Consider the following 20,226-nt stretch of genomic DNA (forward strand, 5'->3'; position numbering starts at 1 on the left):
CACGAGTGTTTTTGGAGTGAATTCAAGTTTACATCTAAGGTTCTCACTGTAATGAATAATGACGATGAATGAATTCTCTACCGCGCACGAGTTTGTGTAATCAAATAGCCATTGGACTCAACTACATGATTTCGTGTTTAAATAACACATGAACCAATAATGTAACATACTAGCTAGTTTAAACGAATGAAGAAAGTAACGTGTGTTGTTGGGCCACAAATACATTGCATGTAGGAAAGTTATGAGAGTATATATCAAATAAAATGATACAAAGACACATCCATATACATGTACTAAATATATAGCTGTAATTTAATGGCGACGTGCTATACAGAAGATTATCTGTACCTTTGTCGAATGTGTTAGTTTTTAATTGGGTTCTAGGCTTCCTTTGGGGTCCCTCTACAGAGACTAAGCTATATAGAATACGGTCATAACAAAATCATCATCATCTATATTAGATAGTGCATTAATTAATTGGTTACAAAATCATCATCATCTATATTAGTTCAGTGCATTAATTAATTGACTATAAACAAGATGGTTAAATTTAGAAATTTCCCAAATAATATTAATCAAAATATATCATCAGGAGTTTCTTAACTAGCAAAAAATGTTGCTCGTATATTGATCTACCGCCCAGGGCAAATACGTCGTCTGATTAATTAAAAAGTAATTTCTCAAGGAAACAAATATAGAGAAAAGTATGGGGTCAGTGATTGGTTGGTTCGATCGAGGAATGATGTGTACAAGTGGCAGGTTCCAAACAAGCCAAGTATTTGGTGACCTGTTTCAATCGTCCTCAAAAACGACCTTTGCGCAGCGTTAACAATATATAAACTCATGCTTTCCCTTGCTAAATTCATCATCTACGCCCTTAATTTATAGGGTGGGCATTTGTATGGAACACTCTAATTTGGGTCAAAGAATGGGCTTACGACAGTTTGGGTCTTTTTTGTTGTACTTGAATAAGTCAGTTAAGCCCAACCATTATTAAACTTGCCCACCTCTCTCATTAATTAGGATAAAAGATTAATTTACAATCTACAGAGCTTAATTATAAGTAGCAAACCATACTTTATATTGGAACTTTATTGTATAAAGAATCGTATAATTGCAAAGAAATAGACGACGGACACAAAAGTAATTAAAACGGAGTAATCATATAATCTTTCCTTGGAAGCCTTAGTAAGAGTGATACTATTTTGCGTGATGATTTTCAACTGCAGCAGTACGATGGAATTAAAATAAATAAATGATCTTTTGTAACAAACAAGAAACATAAAATTTTTGAGGTATGCCCTGGATTTGGTTTTAGTTACGAATACTGTAATATGAAACATAATTTGGTTTAGGAATCAAAATAATTTTCACTATTTGAATTCCCTTTATGCAAACGTTGTAATAGTCAAAAGAAAAAATAAATGGTTTGATATATTAAGAAATGCAATGTTGTTAAATGGCGAAGTCCAAAATCATCAAGAGCATTAAAATAATTTGGCACTATGTGATCACTATCAAGAATAGTACTTGGTGTAGTAATTAAATATATATATATATATATATAAAACTTATTAGGTGGCTGTGTAACGATCAAAAGCAGGTTCGATTAACTAACTGATCTCAACCACAACCACTCGAAGATAATAATTCGTTGCGCTGCCTGTTATAATAATTCTAATATATTTTTGGTTTTTTTTTTCTTTTTATTAAGATTGTAAGCAAAGTTTGTCCTTGTAATCATTAGTATACTGTATGTTTCTTTTTTTTTTGTTTGGTATAAGAGATAACAATAGACCATACAAAAAATCATCTCATAGAAACCAAAGTCAAAATTAATGATGTATACTATACTAGCTAGCTAGACACCACCACCACCATACAAGAATCACAACATATATATTTAAAATTGAGTACTCAAGTTTCTGAAATTGTGCGAGAGTTGAATACAGACTTAATTACAAGTACAGTACAATGGTTGATTCGATTAGTACTTAATTGATTGATTCTGGGTCTCGGTTGAACCGGTCATGCGGCAACCAACACGGTGATCATGACCGTTGGATGAAAATCACGGACCGTTATATATATATATTTGGCCTCTTCTATTTCTCTCTCTCTGTCGCTCGTTTTACCAAAAAAAAAAAAAAAAATTGGGTCTGTTGGTCCTTTCTTTCTATCTATCTTCCATGGACTTGTGACGCGTGCGTTTGTTTGGCAGTTGGGTTCGTTCGTTTCTGCAGAGTTTCTTTCTTTCTTTCTTCTGAAGCTCTCGAGGAGGAATCAATCGAGGTTCACAGTTTGGATAAGAATAAAGAGTAAAGGGTTGATCAAAATCGACTGCGCAACAATGACATTGACGAGATACCAGATTCGGAACGAGTACGGCTTGGCCGCTAAGGAGCTTTACCATTCCGACGACGATCCTGAAGCTTTTCTCCAAGGTGCTTCCATGGCTGCCCTCGTCGGCCTTTTGCGCCAGCTTGGCGACCTCTCCCAGTAATTTACTCTCTCTCTCTCTCTCTCGACTTCCTCTCTTTTTCTTTTGAGAATCCCCAGCGTATAAATAAGAATGTATGTGTGTAATTCAAGGTTTTTTCTCAGAATTGATGCCTCTCGTTCCCAATGATTAGGGATTTAGATATGGAATTGCTTGATTTCTATTGGCACCCCTGAATCTGATCGACTCCCACAATTCTGTCTACAGTTCAAGTTTCTTTTTGGGCTGATGAGAGAATCTTTCTTCTTTTGTCCAAAATCTCATCACCATTAATGCTCTTTTGCCTTGGCTTGTTTCATCTCTCTTCATACTTGTATTAAGGTTTGCTGCTGAGGTATTCCATTGCCTGCATGACGAAATGGTGACTACTGCGTCACGAGGCCATGCCTTGGCGTTGCGTCTCCAACACCTCGAAGCTGACTTCCCTTCCATTGAGACACCCATACTCTCTCGAACCGACCATTCTACTTTCTATTATGATCCAGGCGAGTTCTTTTTCTCTATAAGCACCTACCTGGATTCTGTCTTCACATCCCAAAACATTTGAATCTATTCTGCTCACGCATTCTTTCAGGCTTGCAATGGCATTCTTATCTTCAAACAAAACAAGACCTGATTTCCCCACGCAACTTGCCTCATTGTATTATGGATTCTTACGAGGAATCCCGTGCTCCACCCCTGCTCTTCCTCCTCGACAAGTACCCATTTCACTCCTCATCTTATAAAGGAACAATCCATTCCATTCACACTTTCTTTCAATTAAACACATTTCTCCTGTTTTTCAGGTTTGATCTTGCTGGTTCTGGATCATGCTTGAAGCGTTACTCTGATCCATCTTTATTGAAGTCACCACCAGCTATAGCAACACCAAAACTCATCAAAGATGAGACACCGCGTGATTCAAAGGTGTTCATGTAACTCACCTCCTTGTCCTGTATAATAAACAAGCATCTGAAATGCACAGTTTCGGTATTATGTGTTACATCTGATCAAATATATATTTTAAACTTACAGAATAAAGGATCACTCCCAACTAGTAAAGAGGCACCTGGGGATTCACCAGCATCACATGCCAGGTGACCACTCATTCTCTATATCTACTTCTGTTTCTGTCATTCCTATGTCTAAAGTTCTTATGATCGGCCTTTTGATTTGGTGACACGATCTATTTCTTGGCTAGTACAGGTTGCATCAGCTATTCTTTCTAGAGCATGTTGAGAACGGACAGGAAAATCCTCAACTCCATGTGAAACTGAAGAGAAGGCAGATGAATGGACCGCCAATTAACTCAAGTTCCGGGACAGGTTACATGGACAAGTTCCTCAAGAATTCTTCGCCCTACTGTGAAAGAGTGCATGGGACTCTAGATCAGTCATCTCCGGCAATGGAAACTGAAGTTACAGTATGCAGCGAACGAGAAGAGTTACCAGTACCTTCCCTAGTTTATCCAAACAGTGGAGATACTAGGAGATACAATGAGATGGAGATTGAATCTATTGTTGATGATGAAAGACTTGAAATTCCGGTCAATGAGAAGTCTTTACCGAATATAGAGGGAGGACTAGAGATTTTGTTAGTAAGAAGCTCTTCTGTGAATTCGTGTTGCAAGGCCAACAATGAAACAGATGCACCTACTTCCATGGAGTCAGAAGAAAATGAAGCAGACAGTGATGACAGGGCTAGTTGTGACCTTGGATTTCCGGGATTTGGTCAGACGCAGATCTGTACTAATGCAGAGGTAACTCAAACAGAGGTTCTGGCTCAGTTTTCTAGTGTGTTGCACCAGTCCGCAAAGGAAGGAGAATCTAGTCTTTTGTGCACTGACATCGAGAGATCTTCTCTTGAAGGTAAGCCCTACAAAGCTGAACGAACACCTTTCAGTTTGTCTTGTTATGAGAACCCTGCAAATCTTGCCGAAGATTCTGGAAGTGGCTCAGAGCTTCAGTCCAATATAGCAAATGCTGATAAAATTGGATTGAAATCATTTGAAGACGGAAGAGATCCGATGCTTAATGTTTCCCCTGAAACTCATCCAGAGTATCTGTTGAAGCTTACACAAGTGCCACACGACGCATCCGAGGGTGGGACCAATATTCATCACTCTCAACATGTTTTCAGTGTGGACACTGGTTCTGAGATATCCTTAAGTGCTCTAGTTGAAGACCAATTCTCATCCATAACTAATCATGAGGTAGAGGCTTTGGAACCCGAGGACATTTCTTCTGAAGCTGATCATTCCATTCCAGATAGCAAAAGCAGTTTAGAAGAAACACCATCAGCATTGGACTCCCATTTTCTTCTTCCAAATCCGTATATTAGCACATTTGACGACGACTTGGAAGATGAAAGCAACTCCCAAGAAAGATCTTCCATGAATCCTAAACAGTCTAAACACATTTCAACTTCTTACATCAGTTCAGAAAATGGAGCTCTGATGTCAGATACTCCAAGAGATCTTCACACAGGATGCGGTAACCTCTCAGCCTCATCTTGTCGGGAAGACGCATTGGCCAATCCTGACCTGGCTGAGAGATCATCACATTCTGTACTGGAGGATTCACAAACCATGTCTATTGATGCAGATGATAGTAGTGAGCATATCAGTACTTGTTTTGCAGGTGATGTCGATCACGATAACCATACTAGCCTGAATAATAAGGCCGAGACCGTGCCCGAAATAGACTTGGAAGCTATTAGTGAACCACAGGAGAATCTTTTATGTACTGAAGAATGTCTTTCACCTGACTGTTGCTTACAGACACAGGGGCAAGAAAGTCCATCAGAAACGAGGTCAGCAAATTCCATAACAGCATCAGTCCAGTCTCTTCCTACGCAAAATGGACCTGAAGGTGTTCAGGGTTCACCTTCAGAGGAAGCATTAACATGCAACGAAACGCTTTTCCCTTCAAGCATAACAGAAATAGAAGCTCTTCATGCACCACACGAGAAAACTTTCACATCATTAAATGATCATATCTATGAGTCTGTTCCTTCCATGGATCTGACAGATGAAAAAGATTTCTTGGCCGTGTCCCCTGAATCCATGCTTCCCATCTCCATGTCCTTCCATGAAACACCGCAGGTTGATCCAGAGATAACACCTCCGCTTCCGCCTCTTCCTCCCACACAATGGTGGATAGGGAAGCTGGCTGAATCAACCGAAATGCCATCACTTGCAGGCAGTGGAAACAATAGTTTCTACACTCATAGGGATGAAAACACACATAATGGATCAGTTCAAGCGACCGAGGTACAGTATCCATCGACTACAGATGGTGAAAACCAGAATTCTCATGTTTATAGAGAAGAGTGTAGAGTGGAAGGTGTGTCAACTTGTGTACAAACTACACTGAATGAACCATGTAAAGCAGCCGAAGAACTGTCTCCTTCAGCAGTCAGTGGAACAAGCGACACCTATATGCACAAGGATGAAAGTACACTGAAGTGTTTGAATAAAACAATGCAGGCACCATTTGCAGAGGAAGTATCAGGAGGAGGCTTAGAAGCTGACTGGAGAGCTGAAGCAATGGCACTTGAATGGTTTAGTCAGAACTTAAGAGAGCATAGCAATCCCCACCCTGGAAAGTTAGAAGAGAAAGCTCAGGTCGATCATCCAGAAGAACCAACGGGAGAAACCTTACAAGAGAATAACTCATATGATGAGAATCAGAAAGCCAAAAAGCCTAAAAGAGAGAATGATTCGCTTGTTATTGGCATTGATAGAAGCATGGTAATAATTACTAGTCTAAGGTTAGTACTGAAATGGCCTATTTCTCTTTCTATCACGCTGATCAGGGGACTCAATTTTACAGTTGAGGAAAGTATCTGAACAGAAGAGAACGCAACAAGCGGACGAGAATGATTCACTACTACAGATCATAAGGAGCAAGGTGATGTAGTCATATTAATTAATCTTTTACTGTGTATGATGATATGATATAATTGAGTTTTTAAGTAAAAGCACCAACTGAAAAAAAAATACGTAAGCAGTCGTTCAACCTGAGACCAGCGGATGCCTCGGTGAGACCAAACTTCCAAGTAGCTGTTCCAAAAACCAACTTGAAGGTGGCAGCGATTCTAGAGAAAGCCAATACTCTTCGCCAGGTCTCTCATTCTCTTTCTCCTTGTTTGTGTTTCTTTTAAGGACAATTAATCTCTAAAGTGAAGGAAAAAAGTGATATGTGAATGTTATACAAATAAATAGGCAATGGCGGGAAGTGACGACGAGCATGATTCAGATAGCTGGAGTGAATGAATCTTTGAAGATATAAAGATGACACATGACAGGCAGACAGACATATACACACACACAAGACAGCTCTGTACAGAAAAGATTCTTTAGCTTTCTGAATTCTCACATTGTATTCTTTCGTCTCTGGTAAAGTTTCCTACCAAATGCATTCTCTCTTTGACACATTTGTAACACATGCACACACTGTCTTTTTACATCCAATTTTATAAGGAATTCAATTGATGTACTAGAGGTGGCTTATTATCTTTGGAGTACAAAATCTTTTTGTTTTTGTATGTTTGATCTCCCACCTAAGAGGCTAGAGAAATAGTGTGAAAAATAAAGATACAAAACTAAGTTGTATGTTTTAAATCAAAAATACATGGCCAGTTCAACCTTGAATATATGCCCCAAATTAACAAGTATATATATGAGAGCACAAGTGGAAACAACAGATGAAAAAGAAAATGGTTGAATTTTTTTTTGTGATTTGTTTTCTTTTTTAAGTTACGAAGTCGGATCCTACTAGGATGGGTATTGAGAGGTATCGTAAGAATCAGCCTTAAAGTCAGCGTTGAGCTATCCATCAAGTTGGAAAAAGAGAAAAGAAAAAAAAGGGTAGGGGGGGGGGGGGGGGTATATGAAGGAGGTTGTTTGATTCAGAAAAGTCAAACTCGAAGAGTTGAAGTTGAATCGTCTCTATACAGGTCAGGTAGAGGAGGAGGGTACACACAGTTGACGGAAGTGGTACGGTACGATCGCAGGAATATTCCGTACGATATCCCGGCCTAGCACAACAGTCGAACCGGGAGTCGCCAATTCTGTCTACTTGTTGTAATAACGGCGTCACTCGTTCACACGTGTCTGACTTGTGTTTCTGACCGGGTTTGGACTGGTTTACGTGAGAAAAGGGGTAATTTTGTCATTTCCTTAACAACAAGGTGCAGCCGTCTCTCGCTCCAGTCGTGCTAATCCCACCGCCACCGCCACATAATTTCGTACTCTTTATTTTGAATTATACATTTTTTTTTATATTGGGATATTATGTTCTTGTTTTTCTTTAATTTGTTTGTTTTTAAATTTGTTTATGGTGAGTTGATGGTATTCTTCTTCTTCGTTGGTATTATCAAAGTAATTTGTCTTTGTGCGGAGTTCCACTTCTTGTGCCCTCTTCATATTTTTGGCAAGACTAGTTATTGTTATAGTGGCCGTGATAAGATCATGATAGGTCAGGTGTCATCTTAGATATGTCTATTTCGGCATATGAACATACACCCCCCTCTTCTCTTTCCTCTTTCTTGTTTATTTTCTTTGGAAATGGAAAAACAAAAAAAATATATATATATATATATATATATATATTGTAATTTTTTTATGGGCAAACGAAGTAAAAAGTCACAAAAGGAAGAGTCGTCTGACTCGACGATGTGTCGTCTGTCGCGTAAGAAGCAATATAAAAACTCTCTGTCAACTTATTTTTGATGATTACACGTATAATTGATGTATGTACACGTATACCTTGTTGCCCGAAACAATAGTACTCCGCGTATATATAATAGGGAGAATTGGATGATGATGATGTTGATAATATACCTAAAAATAGGTTTGGTTATAAGTACGGTCACACCTAGGAGTTTGAACACAAATCAGTACTATTTATTTATTTCGCAGTTTTACATTTTACTCTGTGCTTTGTTTTGTCTATTGGGTGGTGCCAGTGGTGCGCACTTGTTGTGTTGTCCATACTCCATAGAATAATAATAATACCCAATGTTTTATTTATTCATTTGTCAACTTGTCAATAGAATAATTAAGTTAAATTGACCTTTTAAGGTCTTTTTTTTTTTTGCATATATCACATAACCAAATATTATTAGGTGGGGGGGGGGGGCAGGGGCGGACCCAGCCAAAAAAATTTGTGGATGCAAAGTGACAATTATAGGATTCGAACTCACCAACTCCCATTATGGGTGTAACATAACCATTTTGCTACATTAACAATTATGAACATAATAAAAATTTTAACATTTTATAAGTTACTGGTGGCAGCTGCCACCACCACCTATGACGTAGGTCCGTCCCTGTCGGGGGGGGGTCAGAAGAAAAGCGCAGTTATTGGGGGTTTTTAAGTCGAAAAAAAATGTGAAATTAGAATTATGCGATTTGATAGAGAAAACAACAAGAGACTAGAGAGAGATGGAATATGAATCAGTGTTAATGGACGGACAATCACGGGTTTTTAAAGTTGGAGACAAGAATATTTAGATAGATTGATACATATTTCATTTCATTTGATGACATATTAGAAAGAAAGAAAAAAAAAAAGAACACTTATCTCCCGAATATTTTCTTGGTCGGCTTGTCAATATTATTATTGGCCTCATTAAATATATATAGATATGAAATATTACTATTTTTCATGTGAGATAATATTTTTGAGAGGGTGTAATTCAGGGGAAATAAATAAATGAATTCAGGGGAGGGATTAATTAGAATAAAAGTGAAAATTATGAATTTTTTTTTAAAGAGTAAATAAATAATAGAAAAAAGGGGAAAGGGGGAAGATATTTTGTAAGTAAGTAAAAAAAAAAAGAGGAGGGAAGGTGTTTGATATCTCGTACAGTCCGCACTGGAATCTGTCCTTCCTCGCATGCTTACTCCACCATATAAACTTCTTTTTTTACCAATCCAATCCAAATTTGGCCTAACTTCCTGATTGCGACTCTTCTCTCTCCCTTTTACCTTTTTGCCCTTCTCCATCCGTCCTTCCCCGTACGGTTCTTCTTCTCTCTCCCGCAAACAACAAAAAAGCAAAGCAAACTGTTTCTTAATCTTCTTCGCTCGCTGCTTTATTATAATCCAATCCTTTCCTTTCCTTTAGATAAAACATAAAAAAAAGGGAAGGAAGATACATAATAAGCTTCCAAAGCATGAAGAAGGTTAAGCAGATTCACGTCTTCAAGCCTAATTTCGATCTTCTCTCGGAGGAGCTTGTCTTCATCATCCTTGACCTCATCTCCCCCAACCCTTCCGATCTCAAATCCTTCTCCCTTACTTGTAAATGCTTTTACCACCTCGAGTCCAAGCACCGCACCTCCCTTAAACCTCTCCGCTCCGACTACCTCCCTCGCATCTTGACCCGCTACCGTCACACTGCCGATCTCGATCTTACCTTGTGCCCCCGCGTCTCTGATTACGCCCTCAGCGTCCTCGCCTCCCTCTCCGGACCTACGCTCCGCTCCCTCGACCTCTCCCGCTCCCGCTCCTTCTCCGCCGCCGGACTCCTGCGGTTGGCCCTCAAATGCCCCCATTTACTTGCGATTGACCTCTCCAACGCTACCGACATGAGAGACGCCGATGCCGCTGTGGTAGCGGAGGCGACGAGTCTGGAGAGCCTCAAGCTTGGCAGATGCAAGATGCTGACGGACATGGCCATCGGATGTATAGCTGTCGGATGTAAGAAGCTCACTTCTGTTTGCTTGAAATGGTGTGTTGGCGTCGGAGACTTGGGCGTTGGTTTGCTTGCCGTCAAATGCCTTCACATTCGCACCTTAGACCTCTCCTACTTGCCCGTAATCTCCCTCTCCCTCCCTCTCTCACGTCCTTCTTTTAATTTTCTGCAGCAGAGCCAAATTTCGCGATTTATTCCTTTCTAAATTAGGGATTCTGTTTTTTCGATTTTTTTTTTTTCATTTCTAATTCCGTCTCCTGCGGGTTCAATTTGATTGAAGTCACCAACAAATTACGTCGTTGCTTATTATAAAGAGATTCCCCAGATTTATTTTATTTTTGGTTGGGTTTGTTTTTTTTTGAACACACAAGTGTCATATATTTGGCTTTGATGTTGAAAGAATCTTGAAAACTCAAACCTATTTTACCAACTCAACGACTAATATTTCCTTTTTGTTTCGACAGATCACAGGCAAGTGTTTGCATGATATTCTGAAACTTCAACACCTTGAAGAACTTCTTCTAGAAGGATGCTTCGGAGTAGATGATGACAGTCTTAAATCCCTCAGACATGATTGCAAGTCACTGAAGGTACCCTCTCCTCCATGAAACTTGTTTCATTCTTTTTATTCACATGATCATTTAGTTTTTTTTACTAGTGGATTTTGATTGACTTGATATCCGATATAGTTGAGAGTTTTATAACTGAAAACTTGTTATTCTCACTACGTTTCTTCCTGCTCGCTCTGGCAACCCTTTAACTTAACTTGTTGAGAGAGGATGTATTAACAGGTTTGAATGGACACTCTCGACGTCTCTTTGTTTGTAATATCACTTGGAATCATATTTACGCTATAAACAGGTTGTATCCGGTTTCATATTTGCTTTCACTCACAGAGATTTTTTATCATTGAATGTCTGATGACTGGAGGCCTAAAGCTGCTCATTTTAACCTCCATCTTAATCGTAGACATTTGAGATTTTTACTTACCAAAAACCTGTGTTCTACAGAAGCTCAATGCATCAAGCTGCCAGAATTTAACTCAGAGAGGTTTAACCACACTTTTAAGCGGTGCGGGATGTCTTCAGCGGCTTGATATAGCACATTGTTCTTCAGTAAGTTATCGTTTTACTCATTCTCACTTGAACATACTTTGCTTCCTTTGTTTATTATGCCCCGTACCAAAGCATTGGCTGTATGGCTGAATCATCTTAGTTTGGCACTACAACTGATCAGTAGTAACTACGGAAAAGGCCATTTTGAATCATGGATCGATTCTAGGGCTGAGAGCTTCCGTGAGTCTATGATGCCTTCTTATATGAAGTTTTTCTTTCTGATTTAGGTGATATCATTGGATTTTACAAGTAGCTTAAAGAAGGTTTCAACGTTACAGTCAATCAGGTTGGATGGCTGTTCTGTTACATCTGACGGTTTGAAAGCGATAGGCACTTTGTGCAATTCCCTGAAAGAAGTTAGCCTAAGCAAATGTGTCACCGTAACTGATGAAGGACTCTCTTCTCTAGTAATGAAACTGAAAGACCTCAGAAAACTTGACATCACATGTTGCCGGAAATTAAGTGGAGTTTCTATCACCCAAATCGCCAATTCATGTCCCTTACTTGTCTCTTTGAAGATGGAGTCTTGTTCTCTTGTTTCCAGAGAGGCCTTTTGGTTGATCGGACAGAAGTGTCGGCTACTTGAAGAGCTCGACTTAACAGACAACGAGATTGATGATGAAGGTTCTTACTTCCCTTCAGATTAATTCTATGAACCATGAGCTCTGGATCATACCTTACCTCGTTTGTTTATTTTCGTATGATGCAGGACTGAAATCCATATCTAGTTGTCTTAGTCTTTCCTCGTTAAAGTTGGGAATTTGTCTTAACATAACAGATAAAGGGCTCTCATATGTTGGGATGTGCTGCCCAAATCTCCGTGAACTTGATCTCTACAGGTTTGTTGCCTAGAAACTTATTTTGTAAAGGGTCAATAAGATCACCAATCTCAATCTAGTCTTGTCTACTTCAGGTCAGTGGGAATAACAGACATAGGCATCTCCTCGATCGCCCAAGGCTGCATTCATCTCGAAACAATTAACGTATCATACTGCCAAGACATCACAGACAAGTCCCTGGTTTCATTGTCAAAATGCTCGTTGTTACAGATATTTGAGAGCCGGGGATGTCCTAACATAACGTCCAAAGGGCTTGCGGCCATTGCTGTTCGGTGCAAGCGACTCGCCAAGCTCGACTTGAAGAAGTGCCCATCAATCAATGATTCTGGGTTGCTTGCTCTAGCTCACTTCTCGCAGAATCTCAAACAGGTAACGAAACCACCGTTAGAATCCTTAATTGACAGCTGGAAAGACTGGAGAAAAAACCCCTGGTGAATCTTTGATCTGATAGTGGGGAACATGTTGCAGATAAACGTGTCGGACACTGCGGTGACTGATGTGGGAATGCTATCCCTAGCCAACATAGGGTGTTTGCAGAACATAGCGGTAGTGAACTCGAGAGGATTAAGCGCGAGTGGAGTAGCAGCAGCCTTGCTAGGGTGTGGAGGATTAAGGAAAGCGAAGCTCCATGCTTCACTGAGAACAGTCCTTCCTGTATCTCTAATTCTCCACTTGGAAGCTCGTGGTTGTACTTTCCTCTGGAAAGACAACACTCTTCAGGTAATTTGTTCAACTCTTAATAAGTTTTGAATAATGATAAAAAATTATCTGTAGATACTAGCTACTACTAGTACACTAAGTAGATGGTGAAAGAAAAAAAAAAACAAGGACTGGTATGGAGTCTGACAAGTTTGGGATTGTAAATGATGTGGGAGGCAGGCGGAGTTGGATCCTAAGTACTGGAAGTTACAGCTGGAAGATGTTGTGCCTTAAAAAAAAAGCGAGAGGAACATTCGGAATGGGGAAGAGGGAGACAGAGAGGCCCATCTTGGAACGGACCATAATAATAGAGGTGCGCAACATTTTTGTTGGCGTTGTGTTGACGGCGCGTGTACCCCACCCAAACCTTACCTTACATTACATTATAGAGTCTGGTCACATGGGTCATTATACTACTACTGATGGTACCGTTGTAATTTTTGGGTTTTTTTTTTAAATTAAATTTAATTTTTTCTGTGGGTGCCGAAATCAGCGGACGTAACAGAGTCACAAGGGATGATGACTCTGTTCCTTTTTGACTTTATCCTTTTCTGTATTTTATTTTCCCTCTTCCTATTTTATACTAGTATTTTTCTGGTTGTGATAATGTGTAACATCCTCATCATCATCATATGAGTAATAATAATAAGGAAGCGTTTCTCATCAACATTTCCACGTAAGGAAAAGGAAAAAGTGGCGTAATGCGATAAAGACCGTGACTCAGTGGGACCGTGCACTGGTCCACTCCAGGCTCGCACCCACCCACCCTGTTGTTCGTCCATTGTGTGTGAACACACACAAAAGAAAGGGACTCGGTGTGTGACAGCAAACAAGTCTCCCACATTTGCAATAACGGCTAGTGCGCCTTTCGGTTGGTTCGCCCAATTCCATCTTCGTTTTCCCCCTTACACCCTCCTCCAAAAGTGCCTGCTTCTTCTTCTAACACCCTTTCAAGTTTGCAGAATTATTAACCTTTTCTTCATTCAAATCTACTTTTTTTTTTTTTTTTGGTGTATTTGTGTATATATATATATATATATTGAGCAACCCAAACAAACACATGTCATCCAGTCCAAAAAGTATCACCGGCAAATGATGAGCTCAAATTTGGTCTGCCTCACTAAAATATAATACCAAATGATTACTTCCCCTAATCACCTGCATCTTCTTCTTTTTTTTTTTTAATTTGGCCTGATAATTAAAACCTAGAATATTTTAAGGCGAATATATCACCTCATCTCCATTATAATTTAAAACCAAATATAATCGTAATATGGCTACATGTGTTTTTTTTTTTTTTTTTTTTTCACTTTTCCCCAAAGGCTTATATATATCACCACTAATCACATGGAAATATAACAATGTCAAGTGCAGCAAAGATTAACCAAAAATGACTTACCCCCATTATACGGTCAACCATACATCTTTCGTTTGCTCTATTGGTTCATCACATATATCCTTAAAATTGTAGTATTAGTAAAGTCAAATAATGCTACTATACACCAGATGACCCCCAAAAAAAAAAAACATAACTATACACCTAGTTAGTTATAACAGCAATATATAATGTAGCTTATGCATTACCATAGATACATTATTAAGTGATGACGATCAGAGTTGGTAGTTAAGTTCATGATCAGTGATGACCTACTACTAACAACATTTACTAATACGTCTCTAAGTTCAGCATAGTTTGATTATCACTTTCATTGCATTGGATCCACCAAACTTTAGCTTTAAAGTTTCTCCAGGAATTCAGATAATTAATGGAAAAAGCATCCAGGCGAACAAAGAGTAAAAGAGACACGAAATATCGAAATGACGATTGTACCCTGATAATTATTGATAATGATTAGTTTAGAGATTAATAATCCACTAGATAAGTCAGCGTGGCAATTCCGAAGATAAACAGAAAAGACATGTCCTAAAAGACAAACAAACCTCTTTCCGCTGTAGCAAACCGCGTTTGGGAGTCGGAGGAGAGAAACGCTCGTTTCCTTTTTTTTATCTTCTCTCCTGTCTCTTTCTCTCTCTCTCTCTCTCTCTCTCTCTCTCTCTCTCTCTCTCTCTCTTTCCTTGCTAGTTGCTTCTCTCTCTCTCTCTCACTCCAGATTCCATATGTCTTTCTCTCTTTCCTTGTTCGCCGTATAGTTGCCGCACCGTCTCCACCTCCGCGAACTATGCGCTTCTTTTGCCGATATCCTCCGACCACATATCCGATCTGCAATTTTTCTGGTCTTTTCCCAACCTTAATCGGAGCTAATCACACCTCTGCTCGTTTCTCTTCTCGTTAGTCGTCTTCTCCCACCTCCTCAGATTTAGGGTTGATTATAAACTATTTCGCTCCAAATTAACAAACCGAGAGCTATTCTTTCGTTCTTTATTCCCTCTCTGTGTGTGGTGTGAATTCTTTTTTTCTTTTTCTTCTTTTTTCGTTTTGAAATTTGTAAAGTAGTTTTAGCAGTGAGATACAATCTATGGAGATTTCCACGGGGAAGCCAAGCTTCCTGCGGAATATAATGGTTCGCGTGCTTCTCTTTGGTGTTCTTATCATCGTTGTTCGCTTTGCTTACGTTGTCACCATCACCGGTGAATCATGCAACCGCGGCGACTTCTGCTTCTTCTCTCTCCCTGACAATCTCAACTTCGTCATCTCCGGCGCTGGCTCCGGCGCTTCTCCTATCGACGCCATCAGATCTGCCTCCCCAGCCGATGATCTCTACACCACCAGGGATTGGATCAAATCCGTTCACTTTTACTCCTCCATCTTTCAGGATCTGATCGCCGACGGTTATCTCTCCCCGGAATCCAAGACGCTTTGTGTAGAAACCGCGGTTGGGCAAGAGGTTCACTCCCTCAGAGAGATTGGGGTCAAGAACTCCGTCGGGATCTCTAAGAAAGCTTTTAGGCCGTTGGTCCTCAGGGGCGAGGGCCATGCTATACCCTTTGAGGATAACGCATTCGATTTTGTCTTCTCCGGTGGTGGCCGCCTTGGGAAGTCGTTGAAGCAGCTGGAATTCGCCGATGAGATCACTCGAACACTGAAACCCGAAGGGTTTGCGGTGGTTCATGTTGGAGCCACGGATACGTACAGTTTCAATTCATTCCTTGATTTGTTTAATTCTTGCAGATTGGTCAAGATGCGTGATATCGATGGTTTTGATTCTTCAATGCCTCACATCAGAGAATTTGTTATCCAGAAATACTCAGATGTTGATGGTCATCATCACCGGAAGAATTCCGCTGGTGCCGAGTCCGGTGGCAAGTGCTGGATTCCGGGTTACAAAAGGGATTTGATTCGGGATGCAGAGCCACTCATCAAAGAGGAGCCTCTTAAGCCATGGATTACCCTTAAGAAGAACATAAAGAATATTAAATACGTGCCTTCTATGGTAGATATACGTTTCAAGAGCAGATACGTCTACGTTGATGTTGGTGCTCGAAGTTATGGATCCAGTATCGGCAGTTGGTTCAAGAAAGAGTACCCTAAGCAGAACAAAACTTTTGATGTTTTCGCCATTGAGGCTGACAAAGCCTTTCACGAAGAGTATAAGATAAAGAAAAAGGTGAACCTGTTGCCATATGCAGCATGGGTGAGGAACGAGACCTTGTCATTTGAGATTAATCACGATCCGGGAAAGGAAGTAGAAGCCAAAGCAAAGGGCAGGGGAATGGGCCGGATCCAGCCTGTTAAAAGGTCGACCTCGAGCGATGACTTAGCTGGAGAAGTCAATTTGATTCAAGGGTTTGATTTTGCTGACTGGTTGAAGAACAGTGTGAGAGAGAGGGACTTTGTTGTGATGAAGATGGATGTTGAAGGAACCGAATTCGATCTGATCCCGAGGTTAATCAAGACAGGAGCTATTTGTCTAATCGATGAGCTCTTCCTTGAATGCCATTACAACAGGTGGCAGAGATGCTGTCCGGGTCAAAGGAGCCAAAAGTACAACAAGACCTATAACCAATGCTTGGAGCTCTTTACTTCTCTCAGACAAAGAGGGGTTCTTGTCCATCAATGGTGGTAATGGTTAGGGCGCTGCTTAAATATCTCCTTCATTTATGCTTTGGGTGATTATCGTTTCACCAATCTATAAAATGTACTTTCTTCTTATAGAATATAAAGCGGATATTGTAGGTTTCTATTAAAAAAATACTTTGTCTGTGGTGAAATTCCCCTTTACTGTAAGAAGTTTAGCTTGAAATGGAAATTTGAGTTACTTTTACTATCACTCTTCTTCAATTTTATTGCTTCCGGTTTTCTCTGCGTCCAATGTATATATATCTTCTAGTTTTGTGAGCATTTCGGCTTTCCTTGTCTATATGTACGGAGGAAGAACACAAGTTTGTTTATGCTTGTTTTCTGGACTGTTGCCTCGTCTTAGATATTGTAGTCCCGAAGAATGTTTCAAAGTGAAATCTTGTACAAAGTCCAAGCCTATGAATGGAGCAATGCAAATGCCAGGTATGATCGTCTCTTGCCAATTTCTCTTCAATAATATCGTTTTCTCAGATGGATTTTGGTGCTAGACTTGTTCTTTTCGAAGACTATGGGTTATTTAAGAAAAATAGTTGTTTTCAGAAGTTACCTTGCTTATTAAGTTGTTTAAGAGCGACCATTCCGTTTTGTCTACTTGATATGAGATATGAGAACTTAACAAGAAACAGCCAATGGTCTAACTTAGTTTTTTGGGTCTTTTTTTCCTGTTCGTTAGTGTTGATTATATAGAAAACGAGGCTATGATTTGGTGAAGGAGAAGTTGCTTTTATTGCTGTGGATTGTAACAAAGAGTTAAATGAGGAAAATCTATCAAACCAGGTAAACTTTTTATCGGTAGTCTTTAGTATCCAATAATGGATGATGATGATGCTCATCTAGATTTCCATCTAATTTTAGACACAGAAAATAAATAAACATATCTTTCTCCATCCCTGATCTTTCTCTCTCTTTCTCTGTCTCTGTCTCTCTCTCTGTCTCTCTCTCTACAGTTTTTTTGTTCATCTGAAAAAAATTCCTTTTGACCTTTCCATTATAATTTTCAATTTAAGCTTCAAGAGGAGACAATGCCATTTTTTATCGTAGTGTGTTGTTTGATCTAGCAATCATTATTCTCACGAGGTTTCTTACATGCTTGTCTGTTATAGTTTTCCTTCTTTATCCTCCTCTCCTCTTCCTTTGACTTCTTTCTTCGACAAGGCCTCACAAGGCGACCCCATGGAAAGTTTATTTTTCTGCAATTATCTGGTTGTTTCATTTCTGCCCTGCTCTCCTCCCTTCAATTACTTCTTCCAAAGGACCGAACCACACGTTGTGTTTCCATAAATTTCCTGTTTGATTTCCCGTGTTTTTGTTTCTTGTTGCGTACCAGTCTCTAGCAGTCTAAATGGGGGTCTGTTGTAGCAAGGGCACAGGTATAACTGTTGAGAATGGCACGGATGATAGTAATGAACATGGAGATGGGGAGGCTGAGGTTAGGAATACAAATGATGGAGCCGTGATAAGGTCGCGTGGATCATCCAAACATGTTTCCATGGCAATCAAACAAGGGAAAAAAGGGATAAATCAAGACGCTATGACAGTCTGGGAGGTAACAGTTTGTTTCCTGTTGGGTTATTCCATTTCATTTAATGTTCCTGTGGTTCGGTTTCAGAAGAAATTACATGGGATTTGAAGATTTGATGCTGCCTCTCTTACGGCAATATGACCAAATCATATGCATCTTAAACTTTGCTGCAGAACTTTGGTGGGGAGGAAGATATGATCTTCTGTGGTGTATTTGACGGTCACGGTCCCATGGGTCATAAGATTTCTCGTCACGTATGTGAAAATTTACCTTCGAGGATCCATTCGAAAATCCGATCTTCCAAATTTGGCGGCAGCGAAAGCATAGAAAATAATAGTTCACAGAGTCAGGAGGAACTCTTCCGTGAATTTGGGGACATTCTAGTGACATTCTTCAAGCAAATAGACAGCGAACTTGGTCTTGACTTTCCATATGATAGTTTTTGCAGTGGTACAACTGCTGTCACCGTCTTTAAACAGGTAAATCAGCAGTCTTTTAAGCTTTATAAGTTTTTCAAGACAGTTGGTCAAAAAGGGATTGAAATATATTTTGTTAAACATTTGCAGGGTGACTGTTTGGTGATCGCCAATTTGGGAGATTCACGAGCCATTCTTGGCACCCGAAGCAAGAACAGTTTCAAAGCTGTCCAGATCACGGTTGATCTGAAACCATGTGTCCAACGTTAGTGTCTGCTTTTATTCTTTTTAACTTTGGGCCTAACAATGCTTCTTTTAAAAGCTGGGAGATATACATTAATTTCCTGAAATCTTCGTTTTATTTCTGTTAACAGGCGAAGCAGAAAGAATAAGGTCATGCAAGGGAAGAGTATTTGCTATGGAGGAGGAACCCGATGTGTATAGAGTGTGGATGCCTGATGATGATTGCCCGGGGTTAGCAATGTCAAGGGCTTTTGGTGATTTCTGCCTCAAAGATTATGGACTTGTTTCCATTCCTGAGGTCTTCTGCAGAAAAGTTGGTAGAGAAGACGAGTTTGTGGTTCTAGCTACCGATGGGGTAAACAACTTGTATAGCTTTTAGTCTTTTAACAAATGCATTCCATGCTAAAAGGTTTATGTGTGTATTGATGAACAGATTTGGGATGTTTTGTCAAACGAAGAAGTGGTGAAGATTGTAGGTTCATGTAAGGACCGGTCAATGGCAGCTGAGACATTGGTTCAGCGAGCCGCTCGGACTTGGAGAACAAAGTTTCCAGCCTCTAAAGCTGATGACTGTGCCGTGGTGGTGCTTTACCTAAACCACCGGCCTTACCCAAGAGAAGGAAACGTGAGCCGAGCAATATCGAGTATTTCATGGAGATCAAGTAAGAGCAATAACGAGGGTTATGGAGGCGCACCATTGGGTCTACCCCAAAGGGTTTCATAGTAGGACCATTGTTATTGTTGCTGTTTCTAATTGTTTAGTAAAATCTGAACCTCTTGAGCGAGTCGATGCTACTCAACATCAACTTTGTATGTGTGTAATTTACAGAGTGTAAAATAATTTGTTTTTCGATGTTTCTTTTTCGGCAAATCCAAATTTCAACGTCAGTTTGTTCAGGATTCATAAATCTTTTTTTCAGCGCAAATGTAATGATAACCAGCCAGAATAGCTTATCTTAAAACGAAGAAATAAAGATGGTAATTACTTAACAGTTAACACAAATCAAAACTAATAGGAAATGATTAGATAAAAAATATGAGATCGCTTAACACAAAAATGGGGTTTCAAAGTCAGAATCACAAAGACTTAGAGAATGGTTTTGTATTTTTGTGTTAATCTCTCTAGTTAAACTTATCATCAGCGTGGAATGATTTGAAAGAAAGGAGTCAA

General features: G+C 39.7%; 4 protein-coding genes across 5 annotated transcripts; all 4 read left to right on the top strand.

Annotated features, from left to right (window-relative positions):
* Positions 1-2,146: 2,146 nt before the first annotated feature.
* Positions 2,147-7,027, top strand: LOC17883648 (protein SCAR4). Its single transcript, XM_023780392.1, has 9 exons — positions 2,147-2,499; positions 2,822-2,985; positions 3,075-3,198; positions 3,286-3,406; positions 3,515-3,576; positions 3,686-6,230; positions 6,313-6,390; positions 6,491-6,604; positions 6,705-7,027. The coding sequence occupies exons 1-9, from the start codon at positions 2,351-2,353 to the stop codon at positions 6,753-6,755; spliced, it is 3,408 nt and encodes a 1,135-aa protein (XP_023636160.1). The 5' UTR covers positions 2,147-2,350; the 3' UTR covers positions 6,756-7,027.
* Positions 7,028-9,272: 2,245 nt separating this feature from the next.
* Positions 9,273-13,502, top strand: LOC17884250 (F-box/LRR-repeat protein 3). Of its 2 annotated transcripts, none has more exons than XM_023780611.1 (8): positions 9,273-10,303; positions 10,647-10,772; positions 11,193-11,297; positions 11,525-11,921; positions 12,007-12,136; positions 12,211-12,505; positions 12,605-12,856; positions 13,012-13,502. In XM_023780611.1, exons 1-8 carry the CDS (start codon positions 9,662-9,664, stop codon positions 13,030-13,032), a joined length of 1,968 nt encoding a protein of 655 aa, XP_023636379.1. In that variant the 5' UTR covers positions 9,273-9,661; the 3' UTR covers positions 13,033-13,502. The 2 variants fall into 2 exon arrangements, with proteins under 2 accessions (XP_023636379.1, XP_006287224.1); XM_006287162.2 differs by having other exon boundaries at positions 9,276-10,303; positions 13,016-13,502.
* Positions 13,503-14,895: 1,393 nt separating this feature from the next.
* On the top strand, positions 14,896-17,058 carry LOC17883848. The gene has a single exon (XM_006289507.2). The coding sequence runs from the start codon at positions 15,313-15,315 to the stop codon at positions 16,858-16,860; it is 1,548 nt and encodes a 515-aa protein (XP_006289569.1). The 5' UTR covers positions 14,896-15,312; the 3' UTR covers positions 16,861-17,058.
* Positions 17,059-17,135: 77 nt separating this feature from the next.
* LOC17882289 (probable protein phosphatase 2C 65) lies at positions 17,136-19,916 on the top strand. Its single transcript, XM_006286456.2, has 7 exons — positions 17,136-17,297; positions 17,548-17,651; positions 18,234-18,420; positions 18,570-18,875; positions 18,963-19,077; positions 19,187-19,410; positions 19,489-19,916. The coding sequence occupies exons 2-7, from the start codon at positions 17,629-17,631 to the stop codon at positions 19,777-19,779; spliced, it is 1,146 nt and encodes a 381-aa protein (XP_006286518.2). The 5' UTR covers positions 17,136-17,297; positions 17,548-17,628; the 3' UTR covers positions 19,780-19,916.
* Positions 19,917-20,226: the final 310 nt, after the last annotated feature.

Source organism: Capsella rubella, unplaced genomic scaffold (assembly GCF_000375325.1).
Source record: "Capsella rubella cultivar Monte Gargano unplaced genomic scaffold, Caprub1_0 scaffold_6, whole genome shotgun sequence".
Lineage (NCBI taxonomy): Eukaryota > Viridiplantae > Streptophyta > Magnoliopsida > Brassicales > Brassicaceae > Capsella > Capsella rubella.